The sequence below is a fragment of the Grampus griseus genome, assembly GCF_964374135.1.
Source record: "Grampus griseus genome assembly, chromosome: 11".
NCBI lineage: Eukaryota > Metazoa > Chordata > Mammalia > Artiodactyla > Delphinidae > Grampus > Grampus griseus.
This window is the reverse complement of record NC_139005.1, coordinates 93,353,113-93,366,740: the sequence shown is the minus strand read 5'-3', so window position 1 is coordinate 93,366,740 and position 13,628 is coordinate 93,353,113. Positions and strand designations below refer to the sequence as shown.

General features: G+C 53.1%; 1 protein-coding gene across 2 annotated transcripts; it reads left to right on the top strand.

Annotated features, from left to right (window-relative positions):
- Positions 1–1,362: 1,362 nt before the first annotated feature.
- Positions 1,363–13,183, top strand: DNAL4 (dynein axonemal light chain 4). Of its 2 annotated transcripts, XM_082666859.1 has the most exons (5): positions 1,363–1,424; positions 8,943–9,150; positions 10,739–10,822; positions 12,050–12,148; positions 12,771–13,183. In XM_082666859.1, exons 2-5 carry the CDS (start codon positions 9,082–9,084, stop codon positions 12,789–12,791), a joined length of 273 nt encoding a protein of 90 aa, XP_082522985.1. In that variant the 5' UTR covers positions 1,363–1,424; positions 8,943–9,081; the 3' UTR covers positions 12,792–13,183. The 2 variants fall into 2 exon arrangements, with proteins under 2 accessions (XP_082522985.1, XP_082522984.1); XM_082666858.1 differs by lacking the exon at positions 12,771–13,183 and having other exon boundaries at positions 12,050–12,353.
- The last annotated feature ends 445 nt before the right edge of the window (positions 13,184–13,628 follow it).

Here is a 13,628-nt window from a genome sequence, read left to right as displayed (position 1 = left end):
GCTGGGCCTGCCTTCACCTACCCATTCCAAATCCAGTCTACCATCTTCTCCATCCGAGTGATCTTTCCATAACCCAAATCTGCCCGTGATTCTGCCCTACTTAAAACCCTCCAGCAGCTACTCTCCCGCACTCTCACCTCACTTCTCTGAACCTGGCGTTCAAAGCCCTTCTTCCCTCTGCATCTTCACTTCCACTGTCTTCACCATCCCCCTTCCCACTTGCACCACATTCATCATCTACCCAGGCCTCATGGAGCCACCAGCAGTTCCCCAGTGAACTGTGTGGACCCTCCTAGCCGCTGGTCATCTTAGACTCAGCCAACTCAAGCACCACCTGTTCCGAGAGTTAGTTCCTCCCTCCTTGGAGAGAACCGGCACCTTGCCCACACCTCTACCAGAGCACAGGTAGAATGAATTACTCTCTATCTATTTGTTGACATGACTTTCCCCACACTGGACTGTGCCTTCTCTGGGACTAAGGTCCTCATCTTACTCCCCTCTGAATCATCAGCACCTGGCCAGGACTGAGTTCCCAGTAAATGCCAATGAATGTGAAGTGGGGTTCCACCCTAAGTACCCATCATGATAGGGTAGATGGTTAAAATATGGAACACCCCACTGACCCTTTGATCCACCAATCAAATAATTGAATCTGCAGGTTCTTCTCCCCTCCCCCCTTTCCCTTCTCCCTAGTTGTACTCATATGTTCAGATTAATTTCTCCTAAGGGAAAGAAGAGGCAGGCTCTGGACAATGGTATCTTTAGGTCAGATGGTACAATGTCTCCCACGGGCTAGGACTAGGCAACTATAAGAGGGTGTGCTGCTGTGCAAGAGCCCCTGGGTTCCTTCTCCAGGAACTTAACCTTGATTTTTTCCTTTTACAAGCTACTTAACCTCTCTGAACCTTAGTTCAGATGGATGTGGTTACGAATACTATTCGAATGGTGTTCGTAACCACATCTCATTGTGGTGAGAATCAGGTGCGATACTCATTGTAATGCTACTTAATATTAGGCTTTTGAGATCCCAATAAAGTGGCATCTTAGGGTCACGACACAGACAAATTGCATTTGTTATTTCGAATGACTAAAAGGAACTCTCCAGGCAATACTGCTTTTCAAAGTTTCTCTAAAATGAGAACTTCTTAAGGTACCCGGCTCCTCAGGCTCACTTAAGACAACTATAAGTGAAGCCCCACCTCCCCAACCTCTAAGCCACGCCCCTTTCCGCACAAATCTCTACGTTGTGGGCCCTTCAACATTGATTGACGTTTTTATTGACCAATAAGAAGTAAAATTTCCGTCAACGTCCGGTGAGGGGGCAAGACTTCCTTGCTGTTGCTAAGACACTCTTGTTTCCCTCCTTGACAACCCTGGCGGGGGTGCACTCGCTGAGGCCCTGGCTCCGGCCCCCGCGGGAGCAGGTGAGGCCCGGGGGAGCGGTGGGCAGCCGGGCGGGGAGGGCCGGCCCGAAGCGGGGCCGGGAGACATTGCGGGGCGGGCGGGGCCTCGCCTACCGCGGAGGCCCCACCTCAGCCTCCTGCCTGTTGGTCCCCAGTTCCAGGTCCTCCCAACCCCCATTTCCCTCCACCACCACTTCGGGGACCTGCGAGCTCTGTCGAGACAGTTTCGCCGTCGCGACTCTGCAGGCCGCTCCTCCCTACCCTCCCGAGGTCCCCTCCAGCTTCACGATCCCCCGTCCTCCCTAACCCAACTCCTCCTCGCGCCTTGATCCCCTATCTTTCGCAGGGTAACCCCCTCCTCCCGTGGGTGGGCCGGTGGTCGCCATCGCCTCCCCCCAGACCGCTTGACTTGGGCAGTTGACGACGTGCTGGGACTCGAGGCTGGTCATTTCCCTTTTTGGCCTCAGTTTCCCTATTTGTAAACGGGAAGTTAGGTTGAATGATCTCTAAGGTCTCTTTGACGCTGACGTTCTAAGATGTGATTCTTTGACCCAACTGTAGGCTTCCCTGACGATGTGGTCCTTTTGGGAAGTTTCGGGTATAGTGAAAAGGACTTGGCAAACCTAATTTGGATTCCCAATTACAGGACCCTAGCAAGTTACCTAATCTCTCTGGAGTCCAGTCTGAGTATATATAGAATTAGGAACCTGCAGCACATCTCCTTTGGGGATTCTGAGGATAATATGAACTTCCTTCCTTTGTCTCTTATTTCCGCACATTTTCCCCGTCTGAGAAGTGTCACCAGCTCCCTTATGGTCAGCTGTCATTTCTCCGTTTCCCCTACAAATCCACATCGCTAGCTCTGATCTTTCTCCTGGGCTTCCGTGGTTAGGGAGAGTTTGGGAGTGGGGGTTGGAGTAGAGATTGATATATTGATGTGGTGCTTGGCCTTGGTGGCTTCCCTCCTGCCCTGATAATCCATTATTCCATGATTCCCTGCTCCTGATGAGACACCTCCATTTGTGTATCTCACCAACAGCTTAAACTCAGCAGTTCAAAAATCAGACCAGCCCGCGTCTTTATCTATCCATCTGTCCTACCTGACTTCCCCTGTCTGTCTCAGTGGCGTCACCATCCTCCTGGGGCATCCTCCATCACTCTGCCACGCCCGTCTCACTTAGGCAGTGTCAAGTCTTTGATTGGGCCTCTGCAAGGGTCTCACATTCTCTCTATGCCTAAAGCCACCGTCCTGGTTCAAGTTTTTAATGCCTGTCACCCGGGCCATTGCTGTAGCTTCCTAACTGGTGTTCCTACCTCCAGTCTCTCCTCCTGTTAACCCAGCCCACCAGAATAATTGCCCCAAAACGCAACCATGTCACCAGCCCCCAAGACACTTCCAAAGGGCTTCTCTTTCTCCACTAAAAATATCCATACTTCTTAAGCCTGGGTCTTAGGGCCCTGCTATATATCCACAACCTGACCCCAGTATCCATACTTCTTAAGCCTGGGTCTTAGGGCCCTGCTGTGTATCCACAACCTGACCCCAGTCTTTCTTCCCAGCCTACTTTCTCTTTTCTCCCTTGCCAAGTTCTGTCCTCAGGCCAAATTGGACTGTTGGACTTCCCCAGAAAACGCTTTGAGCTTTCTGCTTTGACATCACTGTGTGTGTTCATCTCTCTGCCTGGAAGGTCTTTGCTCACCTCGCCCACCCATCAGGATTCCCACTCACCTTTTAAGGTCTGACTCAGATGCTGCCCCTACCACCAAGCTTTTCTTGCTGTCCTCTGCCGCCTCCAGAATTCTCCTATTTCCTCTATCTTTGCACCCGGCTTGTGGCGCTTACTGCTCTCTGCCATGAACCGTAGTTAATTCCTTGTGTATGTGTGTGGGTCTGTCATATTGGATTGTATCCTCCTTGAAAGCAGAGACTGTCTCTTGTTTATAGCAGAGTAGTTGGAAAAGCTTAATCCTGAAGTCATATATAGCTGATTGAATCCTAGCTCCTCCGTTTATTAGCTGGGTGGAAAGTCACTTTGCTTTTCTCAGCCTGAGTGTTCATCAGAGAAGTAGGGATAATAGTGCCCATCTGACAGAGTTCTTAGGGGGAGTAAATGAACACCCGTTCTGTTGTCTTGTTCAGGGTCAGTGCTTAATAAGTGTTATTGAATGGATTTGATAGGTCCTCTCCCTTCCCAGGGGGCAAATGAAATATAATTTAATTACAGTTTAGATATTTGTTGGGCTTCTGCCATGTGTCAGACATTGGACTTGGTGCTCTCGGTGTTCAGGAGAACAGAGCAAGTCGTTCAGCCCCAGGTGATTGTCTGGACTCACGAAGCACTGCTGAGTCGTGACTGGTGGTGAGATGTCACCAATAGTTAGCGATTGTGACTGATTTTTTAAAAAAAGTAAATCAGGACTAACTCCAACTCATTTCTGTGATAACGTCATTCTCAGTCCCTTACGTTCAAATCTGTTCTCTTGAGTGGGAAAGGAGGGGGTAGGTGGGAAAGTGGGGGGTGGGAGACTGTGGAATCTGCTGTCTGTAGTAAGCATCTGTTCTCCTGTGGAGCTGATGTCTGTGATAGTTATGGCTTTTTGTTGTACTTTGTATCCTGACAAAAATGTTTGGATTTGGGTATGTCCGTGAGGGTGTACCACACGAGTCAGTGTTGTTTATTGCACCATCTTATACATAAAGAAAATGTCTTGATCTCTACCTCTTCATCTTTCTCTCTTCCTCTCTCCCTCTTTCTTTCCTTCCCTCCCCCTGGTTTAAGACACATCAGAAGTTTTCACTGGACCTCAGTGAAATGAGAAAAAAGAAGGGTGATGTGAAAAAAAAAAGGCTTGGTGTGCATGAAGGGTAACTCCTTTCTTGAGCAGGACTGTTCTTTATCCTGCGATCGTCTCTTTCTTACTCTTAAAACTTTCTTTTATAGTAGATGATGCATTTTTTAAAATAAATTTATTCATTTATTTATTTATTTATTTTTGGCTGCGTTGGGTCTTTGTTGCTGTGTGCGGGCTTTCTCTAGTTGTGGCAAGCGGGGGCTACTCTTTCTGGCGGTGCACGGGCTTCTCATTGCGGTGGCTTCTCTTGTTGCGGAGCACGGGCTCTAGGCGCGCGGGCTTCAGTAGTTGTGGTGCACGGGCTTCAGTAGTTGTGGCGCGCAGGCTTAGTTGCTCCTCGGCATGTGGGGTCTTCCCGGACCAGGGATCCAACCCGTGTCCCCTGCACTGGCAGGCAGATTCTTAACCAGTGCGCCACCAGGGAAGTCCCAGGTGCATTTTAAACTGATTGTGGAATCCACATCTTCCGTGTTGTTTCCTGACGTCACCACTGACATCTTAGACGAACGCTCTCAAGTCCTTAGGTTCCTTTCTCCTCACCTTACGAGCTTTGCCCTTTGTTTGCCAGAAGGCAGAGGGCGGACGTGTCAGGGAAAGGCAGGAGGATAACCAAGGTGCCGAGTGTGTGTGTAGCCCCGATACGGCTGGAAGTCGGAGGCCTGCCTGGACAGGGGGCTGGACCAGTGGCTGCCGAGGATTGACATTGTTTGTGTTACTGTCTTGTTTCCTACTTGCTTGTGACAAGAAAGCAAGCACAGAAGGTAGCGTCAGAAGAAGAGACATGGGCTCCGCTCCTGGCTCTGTCATTGCTGGCTGTGTGCCCACAGGCCAGCCCGCAAACCTCTCTGAGCCCCAGTGTCTTGTCTGAGAACTGGGAGCGGGTGCTGCCCTCACAGGTTGTTACGGGCTGAAATGAGGCAGTAAGTGTGAAAGCGCAGTGTCACCACACTACAGCCCCCGGCCCAACTGTGTTTACCAGATTTCCTTGTGAGTCCCTCCTCCTTCAGTACTAACAGCACCGGGGGGGACTCGGTGAGTGTTGGTTTGTTTGGCCTAGCATTTAGCTGTTTAGTTGGCTGGGATATGAACAAGGGCATTGCACTTCCCCTTCCTTCCACACCAGTAGCAAGAGCTGACATTTACTGTGAGGCAGAGTCTATTCTTAGGCCCAGTTTCCAGATGAGAAAACCAAGGCCTAGAGATGTAAACACTTACCCGAGACAGACCGAGGTGTGAAGTCAGACCTGCCTGTGGAGCACGATGCCGTGCGCCAAGCGTGTCCTCCCACCTCTCGGATGCTGGAAGGTGGTAAAGGGGTGGCGAGCCGTGGTCCACGAGCCAAGCGTGTTCCAGGCGCTGAGTGGCTTGGGGTGGGGGGTCGGGGTGCTGGCTGACACTTTTGACCTTATTTCCCAGAATTCATTCATTTTTCCTTCCTCCTCCCCACATCCCCTAACCCTCTTAAGGATTCCTCCCAAACACTTCAAAAGCAAAATAATAAATAGTGACTGAGGTCATTGCCACAGAAGAACAAGGGGCACAGGCTTTGACAGGAGGATAAGATGGAGAGCCCTGCCTCTGCCTCCTGTTGCCTAGGAGAAGCCTCGCAGCAGACATGGGCAAGGCTGTGTAAAGCTCCAGAGGGGCCCTTGGGTAAGGAGGGGACTAAAGGGCAGAGAGGGAGCAAGGCTGCCACTGGCTCTGTGCGCCAGGACAGGCCCCGGGACGGTCAAGCTCTGGTACCCAGGAGATTCAAGTGCCCTGGCCAGGGGCACGCTTCCATTATTAAAGGGCTCTCTTTTAGACCTGACGCAACTTCTTCCTGGCCTGATCCTGTCAGGCACACACTCATTTGCATGGAAGATTTATAAGGTTATTAAAACCTCTAGTTCTGCTATTTTCGGTAGCATTCTATCGGCAGGGTTTTAAAGTCGTGGCTGAATGACTGTAGCTGTACTATAATGATACAGCATCATAAAAAATTCTCCTACCTCTCTGGATTTGGAAACACATAATCTATAACTGTTCCTTTTCATTCTGTGAGTCTCATTCCTTTTGGATCCCCAGGAGTACGTGCAGTGGGTAGGAAAAGTATTTGCAGTCGTGGTCCTGAATAAATGCGGTTGAATGAGATTGACGAAGTGCTGGCTGCTAACATGGTGGCTGTAGGGGCAGCGTGATGCTGAGCGCGGGGAGCTCCGCGATTTCAGAACGCTCACGTGCATCTGCTTGGTGCTCTCGACAGCTCTCTGAGAATGAGAAGGTGGGATTATCCCATTTCACGGAGGAAACCAAGACTCAGGAGGTTAAATTACTTGCCCAAGGCTGCAGAGCAAGGAAGAGGGCAGAATTGATTTCAGTTACAGAGCTAGTATTCCAGCCTTAATATTCCGCCTCGTGATCCTGTACTTTCTCTTCTCTACAAGGTGATGTCCCCTCTAAAAAAAAACTGTCCCAGTGGCTTTTCCACTTTGTTCCTGAAGAAGGGGCTTTGGTAATACCTCTGAAGTCTTGTTTCATCAGGATTCTATGTGTTGAAGCAGAGTCCAAGCAGCGGTCACAGACCCTGACCTCCCTGAGGGCACACGTATGCACAGTTGCCACCGAGCTCCCCTCCACACTAGCGCTTTTTAGCCCAGAGGATGAATTGGATTGAGTTGAAATATTCAGGTGGAAGGGCCCTAAGCAGCTGCTTCAGCATTGTAAGTTGTTCCCGCTTGAAAACCTCAGGAGGCAATGGAAGCTTAAAGCCCTTATTCTTTTATCATCAGTGTGGCCCCGCACCTTCTGTCACCCCTTGGTGATGTGGAAGAGGCGGCAATAAAGTGGCCTTTACCGAAGACAGCTAGGGGGACAGGGCGCAATGGGACCCTAACATTAACGAGAAAGGACGAAATGATTCACTGGCTTTTGTGAAGTAAGACACTTCAGCAGAGAGCACAATGAGATTGTACTTGGTAATTTGCAGGCTTATATATAGAGACAAACAGAAACTGCTAATATCTGAATGGTACAAATGCCCAGAACGATGAGGTAACAGGGGCTGTCTGTCCGCTGGGAAATCAGAACATACCCATGCTGTGGGGCGTGGGGTCGGTGCCAGGCTTCCAGCCTCGCTCGAGGGAGCCGAGCACATGGAGTGGCGCTGAGGACTTCTGCAGCATCAGAGAGTGGGATAAGCTCGAGAGCACAGCCCAGAAAAAGTGCACAGAAAGCTCAAGGCTTGGCCAAACAAGGGTCAAGTTAGCATCGGAACAGCAGACACCGAAAGGGAAGATCAAACCTTCCTCTCACCGCTGGGCTCACAGGAGCCGTGCTAGTGGTCACGCCCTAGAGGTCAGGCGTGCGGGTGCCCGCTGTGTGTCGTTGCCATGCAGAGGCCTTGTGAGGAGGGGTTAGGGTGACCGTGCCCAGATCAAACCCCAGCTTTGCCGCTCAGTAGCTGAGCGACCCTCCATTCATGCAGGCCCTAACTGGTGGGGTCGTTGGTGGCATGGGGCTGAGTAAACACACGTGGAGCGCTTAGAACAGTGTCTGGCCCAAAGGAAAGCCAAGAGACGTCGCTCGTCGTTACCTGCCCGTTAGTTGCCCGTTAGTTACTACGCTAGGCATCTTCAGGGTTCGGTGGTCGTGCACTGAAAGCAGATGTATTTGGAAATGTGAGAAGTGCTGGAATAACATTATTTGGCTGTATTTGGCCAATAAGGATGGTCACAAAGGGCTTAACGACATGGCAGTGTGTATTTATTTGTGTTAGTAGTACTTCTGAGATTAAAAGTTCTTTGAATTATAGGATAAAGAGAAACACCAGAATTTGCAGCACTGCTTCCAGTCTTTTAGGATCCAGGCCCATCTCTTTAGAAAAAGCCCCATCTGTTTTTCCATAACTAGATTTGGAAAGAAAAAAAAAAAATCTATACATGTGTATTAGCTTTATAACTTTTCAGTCATATCCTTGTATGCTCCCCCCAGGAGCCAGAGGGAGGGAAGCACAATTTACTGAATGCCTACCATGTGCCTGGCGTACATTGTCTCATTTGATTCTCATAACAGCCCCATGAGATAGATTGGACTACCTTCATGTTACTGATGAGGAATCTGAGGTCCAGGCCATGTAGCTAGTGTGCGGTAGCACCGGTACTAATGCCTCAGCCTCCCAACTCCTGGGCCGGCCAGACGGGTGGCCTGAGGGAGTGGCTGAGAAGAGCTGGGCTGCCAGGTGTGCCAGGGAGGGCACAGAGCATTGCTGGTCCCCTTCCTCCCACAGAGCAGGGACCTGCGGAAGGAGGCACTTGTTTGCCCATAAACCCAGGGCTGTTGAACGTGACCTGACATCTCACTTCCTAACCATGTCTGCTGGGGAGCAAGGACTGCGTACATAGTGGGCATGCAGAGAAGCTACGTTCCTTAATTGCGAGCTCAAGGCTCCACCCTCAGCCTGGCCCGCAGTCAGTATTTGTCTTGGTAATGACAGTGTGGGCTTGCAGCCTCGTACCGACGTGTTCTTAGCTGGGTCCCAGCATCTCGTGTTGACTCATCCTCCCGTCTGCAGACTTGCTGGCCATTTGGAAAGGATGCAGAGGAGTTGAGATGGGGAGGTGTCAGATTGTTACTGAGACATTTCTAATTTGCGATGTGTGGTTTTTAAGCCAACTCGTTTCTCCTGGTTTTTCCTGTTTTCTGCAGCACCCCTTGGGGAAAGACATTTTCTGCTCCCACCAAGCTGGCTGGGCCTGCTTCCTGAATCTCCTGGGTGTGTCTTAATTACCAGTCCCAGCACCTCCTGAAAGCCCCACTCTCTCCTCCTGGTCACAGAGGAAGGATCATGGGAGAAACAGAAGGGAAGAAAGATGAGGCTGATTATAAACGACTGCAGACCTTTCCTCTGGTCAGGGTAAGCCCTGGAGGAGGGAGCCAGGTAGCCAGCAGGCCCCACAGAGCCTTAGAGAGAGGCAGGGGGAGCTTGTCCCCTGCAGAACAGCAGTGGGAGGAAGTTAAGAAGGGCTCTGTTGGCCAGATCTAGAGACCGAGGGGTCAACAGTGATTCATCCTTTCATTCATTCATTCACTCGACAATTATTTATTTAGGCCACCTGCTATATATCGGGCACTGTTCTAGGCACTATGGATGTAGGAGTGAACAAGACAAAGGCCTGGCCCACATGAAAGAAAGGTTTAAAGAACATAATTTCAGGTAATGAGTGCTATGAAGAAGAATAAAGCAGGTATAAGGGGCTGGAGAATAGAGGATGTCTTCTAGAAAGGTTTCTCTGATCAGAGACCTGAATAAAATTAGGGAGCAAGCCTTGTGAAAGTCTGGGGGAGAACACTCCCCAAGCAGGGGAGGCAGCAGGCACAGAAAGCCTGAGTAAGCCCAGCGTTTGGGAGGAACAGCAAGAAGGCCAGTGTGGCTGGAACAGGTGCTGAGGGGGTGGCAGGACGTGAGTGTCAGCGTGACAGCAGGGCCAGGCCCCAGAGACCTGGGGGCCACGGTGAGAAACGTGGATTCTATCCTGAGTTCAAAAGGGAACAGTAAAGAGCTTTAAGCAGAGGAGTGGGAGTGCTGTGATCCGTTTTACGTTTAGTATTTCTAAAAGATCACTCTAGCTGTTGGAAGGAGAATGGATTTTAGGGAATCAGGGTGGAAGTGGGGAGACCAGTCAGGGTGCTATTGCAGAGGCCCAGAGAGATGTGGGTGGCCGGGTCCAGGCCACAGAGCAGATAGAGATGGCAAGACATGGTAGGATTCTGGACAGATCTTGAAGGCAGAGCAAGAGAATTCACTGGCGCATTGCATGCTGGGTACGGGGGAGAGCAGGCCAAGCGTGGCTGCTAGGGTTTATTTCGTCCTGAGCCTGGGAGAGAAAACTGTGTTGATTACCAAGAGAGGGAAGACGGAGGAATAGGTTTGTGGGAAAAATCAAGAGTTATCTTTCAGACATCTGAGGTTGTCAAGTAGGCAGTTGGACATAGGAATCCGGAGCCCAAAAAAGAAGTTAAAGCCAAGGATGAACATGTGGGAGCCCTCCCCGCATAGAAGATGCATGAATCCGTGGAGCGGGGGGGGTCCCTAGAGAGCAGGTAGCTGGGTGGAGACGAAGCCCAGAAGAGGAGACACATCAGCAAAGCGGCCCGAGAAGGAGCGCCCAGAGGGGCCGCACCGTCTCTTCAGGCTTCTGGGCGCGTCAGCTGTGCTCTGAGGCTACTGGTAAACCGTTCCCGTGGCCGGCAGGCTCCCGCCTGGGCCAGCCTTCAGCCCATGCCTGTCGCTGTAACACGCTGGTCGCACAGGGGCCCGGGGCCTAAGAGCCCGCGAGGCTTAGCATGATTCCGTCAGGAGATGGGTCATCTCTCTGGGCTGTGCCCGGGGCTGTGCCGGGGCAGCTCCCCGGTGTCCGTGCCTTACGCTTGGGACGGAGGCCAGCCCAGGAGGCAGGTCACAGGCTGAGGCTCTCTCTGTTTGTCCCCTGCCTTGTCTCCAGCACTCGGACATGCCAGAGGAGATGCGAGTGGAGACCATGGAGCTGTGTGTCACGGCCTGTGAGAAATTCTCCAACAACAACGAGGTATTGCCATCAGTGCAGGTGGCCCCTCGTGTCTTTGGTGACCCCTGTGGCCCCAGTCCCCACAGCGAGCCCCAGAGAGTCCTGCTGGGACCAGGCTAGAGCCTTCCTTGGAAGCATTCGCACCGTGGGGAAGGCCGGTGAGGGGAGAGACCGGTGCTGTCTCCGGTACTGATCCGATGCTCACGACCAGCCCTAGAGGGAGAAGAGCCAGAGGGCTTTCCGTGACGCCCCTGCCCGCGTTCCCCGTCTCAGGCGGGCTGCTGAATAGGGCACCTTTCCCCTTGGCTCCGTCCCTGCGGAGAACAGAGGCCCACCCAGGTGCTCATTCATGTATCCATTCATCCATGCAAGAAAGATGTTAGACACGTCCCTGTGCCAGGACCGTTCTAGCTGCTGGCGATAACGACAAATCAGCGTCGACACAGGGATGTCACTCATCAATCTGGTGGTGAGCAAGAAAGAAGTCGGTGTCATGGCAGCTTGAGTGATGAGGCCAACCCTGGCTAGTGAGAACCCAGGCTTTGGGCCAGGGAGGCCCACGTGCACATCCCATCTCCAGCCCCTCCTAGCTCTTGAACCTTGCACAGGCCATTTCTTATCACCCAGTGGCCTAGTCTATGGCCAGGGGTGAGGGTGCTGCCAGTGCTCAGCAGGTGCCTAAGCACGGGGCTCACCCCGCAAAGGCCGGGCCTCCGCCCCACCCCCAGACCTCTTCTCGAAAGAGTGAGTGCGGGAAGGAGGGAGCCAGGCCAGCTTCTGTCCCAGAGCCCACCAGGCCCGTCGGGGAAAAGCCTTTCTGTTCCCTGAGGGGAAGCCTGACACCTCGTGGTGACGATGGTAATCCGTGCAGTCTGCGGCATGCTCTCCGGGCGCTTGTTCACTGAGTGCTGAGAACAGCCTTGTGGCCCTGGCACTGGACGCGGGCGCTAAGGGCAGAGCCAGAGCTCCAGCCCGGGGCCCTGTGTCAGGCCCGAGGCCCGCTCTACCGCCTCACCAGTGTCTTCTGACTGATGAGGTAGTGTCTGGTTTCCTGTCCCTGTGTAACGACAGCCCCTGGCAGGAGGGTCCCCGTGCGGAAACCCTGTCCGTAGGTTCCGTAAGCAGAACAGCGATATCAGGCAACAGGCCTTTCTTCTTGCCAAGACTTGTGCTTTCCGGAGAGGCGCTGACTCATGCCCACTCTCTCCCCGAAACCTCCCTCTCTGATGAGCATCCTCTTGGTTCCAGAGCGCCGCCAAGATGATCAAAGAGACGATGGACAAGAAGTTCGGCTCCTCCTGGCACGTGGTGATCGGCGAAGGCTTCGGCTTTGAGATCACACATGAGGTGAAGAACCTCCTGTACCTGTACTTCGGGGGGACCCTGGCTGTGTGTGTCTGGAAGTGCTCCTGACACTGTCCCCCACCCCTGCCCCCGTCCCCCGCAGGCCTTTTCCTGCTATTCCTCTGGGATGGGGAGCAGCCCCAGGCAGCTCCTGACTTTCCAAAGGAAAGCGGGCTCTCTTCTGTTGTCCTGGGTACCGTTTCCTGAGCCGCGCCCAGTGTGTGAATTCGTTGACATCTCTGCCCCGGGCTCGCAGCCATCTCACGCTGAGTCCCAGGGTGTGAGGGGGCGGCAGGGGAGGGGTGGGGAGATGCGACAGGGTAGAAGGAGCGGGGGAGGTGGAATTGCTCTCACAGGGACATGCGAGCCCCGCCTTTCCGGCTGGCTGCTCACCCCTCACAGCCCGGGAGCCCCTCGCTCCCACCCGCAGCACTGCAGGCAGGTGTCCGCTGTCCTCGTCTTTACGGGCCGTATGCAGACGGCCTCGAGAGGGAGTCTGTCCTCGGGGGTCGCTGGCGTCTCTCCTTGTCCTCCGGAGAAGTGGTGACCCCCACCCCACCCCAGAAGCCCCTTTCCCAGCCTGACCCCGGGCTGAACAAGGCACTGCATCTCGTTGGGCCGACAGCTCCACAGCCCCGGGCTTTGACGTGAGGACCAAGCAGCCTGTCGCCCTCCGTCCCCTCCCCGCTCCCCAGCCGCCAGGCTGCGTGAACCTGTTACCCCGCCTCACCCATGCAGTTGGTAACCAGTGGCTGAGGGTGTGGGAGCTGCGACTGCGCAGTTCCTCGAAGTGTCACTGACCTCCGGTGAGACGCCTGGGCCAGGAGTGCCCTCGCCGTGAGGCCCGTTTCGGCAGGGAAACCTGGCCTGCCGCTTCTCATCAGGGACCGCATGCTGCTTTGTACTTCTTATCTCTGCTGGCTTTTCTATATTCTTTTCGAGTGTGGGGAGAAGGGTTTTAGTAGAGGGGCGAATCCTATTTTACACAGCGGTCTAATTTATATGAATGTCTTGGTTTTTACAATTAAAATAACCAAAAACTGATCTTGATCTGCAGTCTCTCGAGGTTGGAGTGAAGGCAGGCCCAGTATCCTCAGGCTGTGCTGGGTCCCAGGAACTCGGGGAAGCTTCTGGCCGGACCACAAGGCTGCCGGAAACCCTGTGCTCAGGCACGGCCCCGCGCGCCTGGGCCCTGCCCCCTCCCCGTTCCGTCACGGGTGCGGACTGAGCGCAGTTGGATGGGGCCCCGTGGACGCTGACTGAGACACCCTTGGTGGCCAGACTGAGCCACTATAAAGACGTTTTCGGTCTCACATAATGTAGTTCAGTTCAAAGATGTTTATTCAGCAGCACTGAGTGCCAGGCCCCGGGAGTGGGGACGCAAAGATGGAGAAGCCACAGACCCTGCCCTCAGTGAGCTCACAGTCTATCGCAGAACACTTGAACCCGATTGTTTCAGCGGGATGTGAAAAGTGGTGTAATA